The sequence below is a fragment of the Heterodontus francisci genome, chromosome 23, assembly GCF_036365525.1.
Source record: "Heterodontus francisci isolate sHetFra1 chromosome 23, sHetFra1.hap1, whole genome shotgun sequence".
Lineage (NCBI taxonomy): Eukaryota > Metazoa > Chordata > Chondrichthyes > Heterodontiformes > Heterodontidae > Heterodontus > Heterodontus francisci.
In genome coordinates, this window is record NC_090393.1 from 9,354,033 (window position 1) to 9,364,686 (window position 10,654).

A 10,654-nucleotide genomic window follows, 5' to 3' on the forward strand; every position below is an offset into this window, starting at 1 on the left:
ATAGCTTCGCTAGGTTCAGAAATAAAAGATGGCCACTTGACCTAGGAAAGGAAAGATTGCTCGATGTGTGAAACATACTCCAGCAAAGGAAAGGAGAAAACTAAAAGAATGTTCTGAACAGTTGGAATATTGTGCTTTTTATTTAAGTAAAGCCATTGAAGTTAACAATTAACATTGAAGCATATACAATCCTCTTTTCTCCCCTCCAGGGATGAACCAACGAAGCTTGACAGTGATGTTTTAGCTGCACTGAATGGTATTGACATTGACCCTCAAACGTTCCCATGTTTGAGTCAGTGGAAGAGCAGAATGCACTCCTACTCCATGTCAGATATGCAGAGGTGGGTTTTGAAAGCAAAGAAAGCCTCTCACACTCAGACATGTGAACATAAGTATCGAAAATATAACTGGCACATCCTCTTCAGAAGAAGGAGGATCCTTTTACGGTGACCTATCCTTAAGTTCCTAACTTTGAAGAAATCAAATCCACACTGCCTTAATGTATCTTATAATATATTACATACGCAGGGAGGTAGTAAAAGTGTATTTCCTAGTGGTCTGCTTTTTTTCTTGTATATTTATAAATTCTAATTGAAATATAGCCTTTTCGGGATATGATTGATTCTGGTGAGACTTGCTAGTTAACCTAAGATGGTAATGGTGAGCCTTCTGTTGCACTTGTTTTTGGCCTTTTAAAAGGGCTAAACTACATAGTATGGGACTGGATTTGTGTGGAGGCCAGGCCAGGCCAGATATGGGGATGACAGATTCCCTTCTTTGCAGGATAGTCGTGTGCTAGTTTAGTTTTTACTGTCCAGCATCCTTCATGTTCATTTTTTTTTTCTGCCCCCATTCCACAAATGACTAGATTCACTTGAATCTAGTTTTACTCCTTTCCTTGGTAGCATTTGAACTTTCAGCTTCTGGGTTGATAGTCCAGTACCACAATCACTATACTACATCACCCAAAAATATATAGTGTTTTGAGCTTATATATCAGATTCCCAAAAGCCCAGTATCAGGTCATGCAGATCATTGAGTCTCTCTGATTCCTTGTCTGTACTGAGTTGGTTCATCTCGGTGCCTGATGCTGACCTCCGGTTCAGCGCCCTCTTCACTCAGGAGGAGAAAAGTCCTGGTCTTGAATGCTGTCCGTTGATCCCCACTGGGAAGTGTGCATATGTAGCTAGAGACAGAATTGTCATCATTGGGCTCCCAGAATCAAGCAACCTGCTGATGCTCATGCTCTAAGCTCATACACAAAAAATAGCCTGGGTCCAAGGTGCTAGAGTGTTGCTGCCATCAACTGTATCCCAAATAATGTCACCACTTTCAAGAGGGAACAAGAGAAAACTGACCAAGACAGTGTAGCCTTTTGTGTTGAAAAGCAAGTGTTGTGTATGTGAAAGGATTTAATTCCCACGTACCAAATATTTGGTATAGAATTTGCTGTTTTCAGCATATTTTGCGTTTCTGTGAAGTTATATATTTTTGAGTTTTGCACAAATGCTAGAAAATAATAGATACTTATCTAAATGATCATCCAGTAGAGGTAGCCATGTGATCCAGTATGGCCACAGGATGGTCGATGTCACTCGGTAGCAAACTAGGATGCAGTGATACATTGATGATTCAATAATGGTGTTTCATTTTCTGGTTATATATAGATGTTTCCTTGGGAGCTGAATTATTGTTATGGTGAACAGCAAATGCTTCTTACTGATCCTGTTTTATGTTGAACAGTGAGACCTTTGTATATGCAGTGAGCCACTCTACAGTAAAGTTCTTGGCAATAAATTTGTGAAGTTTTTGTATTACTTTATTAAGATATTTTGATTAAAATTACAGTATAAATGTGTTATAAAGTGCATAGGAAGGAGTGCATAGTTGTTGGCATCATTCACTAGCTACTGTTTCCCAACCCTTTTGAAGATTCTGGTATATGGGTTTACAGCATTCGGACCTTGGATACCTCATTCAGTTATCACACTTGAGGCAATTTCCCACTATGCAGGGAAAAGTAAGAGAAGAAATGCGGCTGTTCTGTAACAAGTGACTGGATAGCATTCAGGATCTGGAACTCCTGTGCTGATTTTTCCCTCTGCTAGACCAGGGGAGCTATGATCAATTACATTGGCCATGGAGGTGATCAGCTAACTCTCTGCCTGTGAATCAGACCTGGGACTATACTGGTTTAAATGGCTCAGGACCAACATCCAACAAATGCCTTTATCCACCAAGCCATTGGCAACTTATTGACCAAAACCCAGTAGAGATTTGGAACCCAATCCCCGTGAAATTAGTAGGAAGGATATCTCCACTCTGTAGATTGGGAAGATTGTATTATCCAACTGTCATTCTTCTGTGATGGTGAGTGGAGGTGTGTCACAGTCAATTCTCCCGAATTTTCTTATTGCCCAATATGGTGCAACTCTATTGGTAAGGCTATTATGCTTCTTACTCAACTGCCAACTCTTTTTTTTAACTTGCCATCTGAAAGTTGTGATTTTTTTTTCATAGCATGTAGGTGAATTCTAATTTTTTTTGTTATTTATTTACTATATTTAAAACATGAAGCTCTGCATTGTTTCAATGTGTATTGCGAACTGACGCTAATCCACCATGCATTTTTTCTTTATTCATGGGAGGTGAGCATCACAGGTGAGGACAGCATTGTTTGCTCATCCCTAATTGTCTTTAAATGTGTGGCTTGCTAGGCCATATCAGAGGGCAGTTAAGAGTCAACCACATTGCTCTGGGTCTGAAGTCATGTATAAAGCCACACTGGGTGAGGACAGCAGTTTTCCTTCCCAAAAGGACATTAGTGAACCAGATGGGTTTTTACAACACTCTGGTGGTATTATGGTCACCATTACTCATACTAACTTCTTATTCCAGATTTATTGATTAACTGAATTTAAATTTCCCTGCTACTGAGGTGGGATTTGAACTCTGCTTTGGATCATTCGTCCAGGCCTCTGGATTACTAGCTCAGTGACATAACCACTATGCTACTGTTCTCGTAATGTTTACATGCATAGTGTCATAGATTTACTTTAAGTAACACTTTAATCTGGGGAGGAAGCCAGATGCTTCCCATAGGGAGAAAGAGCTAGCTGGGGTGACAGGAGGAGAGTCACTCCTGGTGATTGGCAAAGCCTGAATCAGGGTTGTTCTCGAGCAGGCTACCAGGGTGTGAGTGACCCCAGCTAGATGCTGCAGTGCACAGAGACTTGAGAAAAAGGAAGGGAAAACATTCTAAAAAACCAAACTAATTCCTGCCAAACATGGGCATTTGGACCATATTAAAAGAACAGACTGCGTTCTAAATGTGATAACCATTTCCCAGTCTAATGCTAAATTGTAATGACTCTTTCTCAAGGTGCTGTTTCAGTCACATGCTTTATCTCTCCAAAAGTCAAACTAACTCTTCAAAGATGAGCAGGAGAGTTCTCCGTGTCTTGGCCAATATTTAATCCTTGACCGAGATCACTTTTTAAAAAAGAAAATTATCCACGTCACTTTACTGTTCATGGGAGCTTGCTGTGCACAAATTGCTGCATTTCCTAGACTACAGCAGTGACTACACTTCAGAAATACTTAATTGGTTGCAAAGCACTTTGGGATGTTTAGAGATACAGCACTGAAACAGGCCCTTCGGCCCACCGAGTCTGTGCCGACCATCAACCACCCACTTATACTAATCCCATATTCCTACCACATCCCCACCTGTCCCTATATTTTCCCTACCACCTACCTACACTAGGGGCAATTTCTAATGGCCAATTTACCTATCAACCTGCAAGTCTTTGGCATGTGGGAGGAAACCGGAGCACCCGGAGGAAACCCACACAGACACAGGGAGAACTTGCAAACTCCACACAGGCAGTACCCGGAATTGAACCCAGGTCACTGGAGCTGTGAGGCTGCGGTGCTAACCACTGCGCCACTGTGCCGCCCCAAACTGTACTTTGTACAGTTAGGACAACTTTTAATTCCCTCAGTGTGAACATCATATCACCAGTAGAGTAGGCAGCAGTTGCCTTTGGAAAAACAAGAAAAGATGCAATATGAAGCAAAGCAATTACAATATATATTTCATTAACAAAATAACTTGGTACTTAGAAATAATTTTATATGAATGGTTCCAGGGTTGAGGGACTTCACTTATGTGGATATATTGGAGAAGCTGGGGTTGTTCTCCTTAGAGAAGAAACGTTGAGAGGAACTTTGATAGAGATGTTCACAATCATGAGGGGTCTGGACAGAGTAGGTAGGGAGAGACTGTTCCCATTGGCAGAAGCGGACGAGAATCCAAGGACACCAATTTAAGGTGATTGGCAAAAGAACCAAAGGCAACACAAGAAAAGTCTTTTTTACACAGCAAGTGGCTATGATCTGGAACGTGCTGCTTGAGAGTGTGGTGAAGGCAGATTCAATTGTGGCTTTCAAAAGCGAATTGGATAGGCACCTGAAGGGAAAAAAAAGTTGCAGGTCTACAGAGAAAGAGCTGGGGAGTAGGTCGAGCTAAATTGCTCTGATTCTATGAATGGTTTCTATTGAATTAATTCAGTTGAATAGTTCTGATATTAGAAATCTGGACAAGCAGAATTTGCGTGGGATTATTCCAACATGCTGATTATTGCAAGCTTTGATTACTCTCTTGCCCCCCTCCCAGCTATTTAAAATGCTTTCTAATATATCAGGTATTACAAGCAGACCACAAGAGGGGAAATGGGACCATTTATATCATATTTCACAGGAAGAGCCAAAGCATTCCGCACTCTTTGAAGAGCAGCCATTTTGTGCACAAATCCCCAAAACAGCAATGGGATGTATAACCAGTTGATGTTTTTAGTGGTGTTTGGTTGAGGGAGCATTGTTGGCTAGGACACCAGGGAGAATTTTCTGCTTCTCTTAGAGTGCAGTGGAAACTTTACAAATCCACTTAAACCAAGGTCCCATCTGCTTTTTCCATGCATCATCCAAAGGACAGGAACTGCAGCAGAGCTGAATGTTAAGTTTAGATCACGTTCTCAAGTCCTGAAATGGGCTTGAACAACTTGTATTCCCTCAATATCTCAGGTTGCTCTGCTGAGGCCCTGCAGAAAATGTGATTGCAAATTACATGTAGGCCTTGAAAGGGCTCATACAAATATTTAATACATTCATGTAACCTTTGTTCACTGTTTGTGAAGGCATAGTTGGTATTTACCCAGACAAATCTTTAACACCATCCAATTATTTGCTCTGCAGTTTGACATTCTGATTGCCCCACCTTCGTGGCCCCCCCACCCCAAAACCATGTGAATCATTGTTGATAAGTGACTTATCCTCATACTTAATCCATCGTATTTGAGTGAAGTCACTGAAGGCAACAGTTTGATTTGGCCAACTTTTTCTTTATGTGCACGTATGTTGTCGTCCTAGAGCTGGCTGATGCACTGGGAGGTTTTCCTCTGATAATGTACATTAGACGCAATGGTATTTAGCTCCTTGCTTGATCAGTTGTGTGGGATGTTGACCAAGACTGCCTGCAGTGAAGCAGTTGTCATATTGTAGTTCTGGTTATAATTAAGTCATTCTGATTAGAAAAGTATCTTGCTGTCAATGCTTAAAATTGTCAATGAGATCAGAAGGTGCCGGAAATACTCAGCAGGTCTGGCAGCATCTGTGTAGAGAGAAACAGAGTTAACGATTCAGGTCTGTGACCTTTCATCAGAAGTGGGAAAAGTTAGAAATGTAAATCTAACTTTTGCCAGTTCTGATGAAGGGTCAGAGACCTGAAACGTTAATTCTGTTTCTCTTTACACAGATGCTGCCAGACCTGCTGAGTATTTCTGGTACTTTCTGATCTCTTTCAGAGTTCCAGCATCTATAATAATTTGTTAAATTGATATGCAGTTGCTTTTACAACTTTTTATTTGTTTGTTCCTGCAGTTGGCCAAGCCCTGCTATGCTAAAAGGGAGACCAAAAATGCAGTCCATTACGAGTTCTCCATGCAGCCCTGGTCTCTCCATTCATGGGAGACCTAGTCCGCAGTGCCACAGTCCAGGACGATTTGGGAGCTCCCCTTACTCAGAGTTTGGAAGCCCAGGACGATATAGTCCAGCCTATGCCAGCCATATCCAGGTGCTGCGACTCCTGCACTTCTCTGAACCATCTGAGCTCTAACACTTACTGTTCTGATACCACTATGTTGCCCCACTTTAGAGGGGGAATTGATTTTATATTTTAAAAAAGATAAATTGTAGTTTCCTAAATATGTCTATAATGTACAATGGCTGTTTCATGGTTACTGTATTCTTTGATTCTGTTGCTGTAAATCAATTTTATTGCATTTCTTTACTACTTGCTGCATTATCCCAAGTTTCCCATTTCTGTAATCAGTGTTAACCCTGATTTCTCTGCCATTTCTTCATCTAAAAATAAATATATTTTAACTTGTTTACACTATACTGTAATAAATGTCATCCCCCATTTAGACTTTCCCAAAAAGAATGGCAGTGAGGAAAAAAGAATTACCTTTTTAGAGAACTTCACAACCAATACAGCTCCGAGGATTGAAAAGAATCCTGGTCCAGATCCAGGCTGATAATGTCAGTAACACTCCCAGTTATGTATGGTTTTATTTGATTTAATTTCTGTGAAATTTCTGTAGAAGTCCACTAATCTGGGGGGAGGGTGGTGTTGTGCAGGGGGAATAAATGTTAATCCACTGTTATTGCTGAGAAATACATTTGTGGGTGTGTTATTAAACATTATATTGCATGGAACTGAAGACTAATGTGCCACAGAAAGTTCATATAATTGGCGATTTAAGAAGATGAAAAATGTACAAGTTGTGCATATAAAGTAAGGAAGGTACTGGCATACAACAATGAGTGTCATCCTGACACCTTGTTTGCATTGGTCATAAGGTATTATCAGAATATTTATCAATTGTATTAAAACATTTGTTACAAGAAAATTGCATCCATGGCTTTTGCAAACTTTTTAGTGCCTTTTTAAAAAAAAAAAAATTTTTTTAATTGAGCTGTGAACTAGTTTTACTGTTGCCTTTAATGTAATTAAATGCAGCATGTAGGTTTGGGGTGACTGGATAATTGCGGGAGACCAACTACTATAGAGTCCAAGTTGTTATAGCACAGATACCTGTGCTTTCAGGTTAGTATTGTGTCCTATCTCGTCCCTGGACAAAGTGGCTTTTACAGTTGCTTCCACACCCACAAGTGCCAACAGATTGGTGCTGTGGATGTGTGAAAATGTTTGATCTTATTGGGTCTGACCTTTCCCACTGCACCTCTGGGATGCAGAACGTATTTACGGTACATTTCTTACTGTGTAAATGTGAAATAACTGCGGAGAAAAGAATAAACAAAAAACAAGTGCACAAAATTAAAGCATTTTAATTGTTACTGTGGAGTTTCAGCACATGGTTAATTTTTTTAAAAGGCCATTGAATAATGTACATATGAGTGTTCAATGTGCAAATGCAAGTTGATGAGTCGTCATGAGTAAATTAGTTTCTTAACAGTGTGTAACTAAAAATGTTTGATTCATTCTCCTGCAGGTAGTAATTTGTGAACTTTTATATTGTGTGTTTATCTGTATCCTGGTTTTCTCTAGATTTTCAATTTGTTCAATGTGCTTCCAACTGAAATGCAGTACAGTTACTGTTGTGACCATGTTAAATTCTCACTTGTGATGCCTTCAAAGTACTGTAGTTGCCAGTTGATGGAAAGCAGGTGGGTCATGCCCCCCCTCCACCTTTATTTGATTGAACTGAAGTTAGAAATTTAAAAAGCAACCTAATGTAGATGGTGATTTAATGGACATTTGTACACAGTGAGCCCCTTTGCTTTTTTAAGTGAAGAAACTGTTGTAATTCAGTGGGGACAGGAAGCTCCTTTGCTGACGAGAGTTGCCTGTTTCTACCATTAGTAATTTTAAACTCTGTTAATGCTGTGGTGACCTCCTTACTGCTTCATTTTATTGTGAGCCCAGCCAATGACTGACTGTTAAGCTGAAGCCAGGGCTCTGCTTAGGTAAACTGTGAAAAGGTTTCCTAAACAATAGAAATTCTGTAACTTGATGACCTAAAGCTGAACGTGTTGTTAAAAGAAGAAAATATTAATAAATTCAGTATGTTAAGAAATTGGAGATATAGGATTTTTTAAAAAAACAAAATATAACTTCTACCAAGAACAATGATATGATAAATACTTCAAGGAGTTGTGACTATGAAGTTCAGCTTTACATAAAGATGTGACACGCATTCTCTGAACTTTTCATTTTAGTATTGAATTTGGAAAGTTTGAATTTTTACTTTACTGAGTGCATAGGAAGAATCACCAAAATAGAGTCCAGGTTATTCTGATAAAAGATACACCATGCTTTCTGGACTGCACAGAAAATAACATGCATGAAATATTAGTAAACCGCTTGCTGGTTAAAACTTTAGGGTTGCCAACATTTCAAGATTGGCCTGGAATCTCCAGAAATTTAAAGATTAATCTCCCGGAAAGGGCTGCAAGCAACTTGGGAGGGAAAAAAAGGTGCATTTTAAAAAAGGTTTCATTTAACACATTTATTTGTTATAAAAATATTGGTCATGGGAGAAAGGCTATGTGGGTGGGATGGTTGGAGGTGAGAGGTCATGTGATGAAACCTCCAGGAATACATCAAACCAGGTTTGACAACCCTATAAAGGTTTCCTACAAGTGCTATGTCAAACTTACAGTAAGGGCAGAGGTGAGAAAACAAACTACAGGAATGCAAGTAGCTAACAGCGTCTTCTGTTGCATGCATTTCCTTCAATTCCACTATGCTTCTAAGTAATAAAAAAAATTAGCATTAATAATCATTGTAGATCCCCAATGGATTTAATAGTCATGATTCTCTGCCCATTGAACAGATGATCTCATTGGAAGGGAGCATCTGGCATACAGGTCCTGCTGATGGCCTAGCTTAAAGATGCTCCTACATTGGCTTGGGGAACCACACATGACATTTGGCAGCCTTTCTGCTCCCTCTACCTAGTTACTTGCTTGGCTTTTTAAGGTTGACCAGTTTGCAACTCAGTTCTGTTCAGCCGCCTTGTCCTTAGCAAAGGGAGTCATTGATTCCAGCTTATCTGCAGTAAGTGAAAGTGTCCTCTGACTCCTGCATGCTTTTTTAGTGATTTTTAAAAAGAAAAAAAAATTTTGAGCTGTGAACTAGTTTTATTGTTACCTTTAATGCCGTGCTGTACTCTGGAGCATACCAGAGCTGCAAAGTGTAGGTTTCGGTTGACTGGCTATAATTTGATTCAGACTTGTTATAGCAGATATATAAACCTCACTAATCTGCGTGTGCATTTTTTTTCTTGGTTCCCTCGTTCTGCCTTAGGTAAAATGGATAATTGTTTAGAAGAGTCAAAATTAACCAGACAGTTCCTCGCTTACATCACCTGTCTTCACTGCTTTATCATTCTGCGTTTAGATTACTCTTTGCATAATGAAGCTTTTTGTGACATCTGAACTTTCACCAGTTTTAATCTATGTTCCTTTGTTTTACTGTTGGCATACCTGGAACTACAGCTATGGATTAACTGAAAAAAAAATAAATTGTTCTGTATCTTTACTATTGCAGAAGCTGTGTACTGACCTATAACTGGAAGGTTTCTAGTTAACTGTGTAACAGCAAATTGTTGGAGGGATTAATTTCTCCCACAGGTTTAGTTTAGAGATCCAGCACTGAAACAGGCCCTTCGGCCCACCGAGTCTGTGCAGACCATCAACCACCCATTTATACTAATCCTACTCTAACTCCACATCCCCACCTGTCCCTATATTTCCCTAACCACCTACCTATACTAGGGGCAATATCAACCTGCAAGTGTTTGGCATGTGGGAGGAAACCTATGCAGACACAGGGAGAACTTGCAAACTCCACACAGGCAGTACCCAGAATTGAACCCGGGTTGCTGGAGCCACAGCTGCAGTGCTAACCACTGTGCCGTATTGCTGTTGTGAAGTGTTCTAGTGCCAGCTAGGCTGTAGAATACATCACAGCACTCTAGCTACAATTGTAGCCTTCTGAGTGATTGGTTTAAAAAAAAACTCTTGGATCCACTGCTGAAATCAGATAGTCTGGTAGAAGGTCACTGGAGATTGAATGGAAAAAGTCTTTGTGGTCACTCTGCAGAAAGAGTAGTACAGTATTTTATAACCCTTCCCTTTGGCTCGCAAAGGCCACTCCTGCTCAACTTATTTAACAGGACTTGCTTATTAGTCCAGTCCTTCACAGCCCCATGCAAGGTTGCAGCACAGAGTAATTTGTAACTGGTAATCTCAGTTTAGTGGGGTTTTTTTTTGAAACTTCGAGTTATGTAGAGGGGGAATTTGATCCTTCCATCTGCGCTGAAAGAAGTTAAAGGATATATTTATTTCCTAGAATTTCGTTAGGCAGGATGAGCAGAATGTGGAATTCTTTAACACAAAAGGTTTTTTGACACATAAGTTTCTTTAAAATGAATGGAAAGGAGAGCCTCAGGAATATTAAAGAATGTGGTGAGCAAGATTAGTAAAACATTTAAAATAAACTTTCTGGATAGGATGTTTGTAGTGCAGCACTCTGATAATAGGCATATTGCTAAGTAAGTGACAACAA

General features: G+C 39.8%; 1 protein-coding gene across 3 annotated transcripts in view; it reads left to right on the forward strand.

The window, feature by feature from the left end:
• Window positions 1-6,450, forward strand: part of ankle2 (ankyrin repeat and LEM domain containing 2) — a 45,493-nt gene extending 39,043 nt beyond the window's left edge. For all 3 annotated transcript variants that reach the window (XM_068054645.1, XM_068054644.1, XM_068054646.1), the window contains 2 exons: window positions 210-341; window positions 5,941-6,450. In XM_068054645.1, coding sequence (XP_067910746.1) covers window positions 210-341; window positions 5,941-6,175 — 367 coding nt within the window. In that variant the 3' untranslated portion in view covers window positions 6,176-6,450. The remainder of the gene's footprint in view (window positions 1-209; window positions 342-5,940) is intronic.
• The last annotated feature ends 4,204 nt before the right edge of the window (window positions 6,451-10,654 follow it).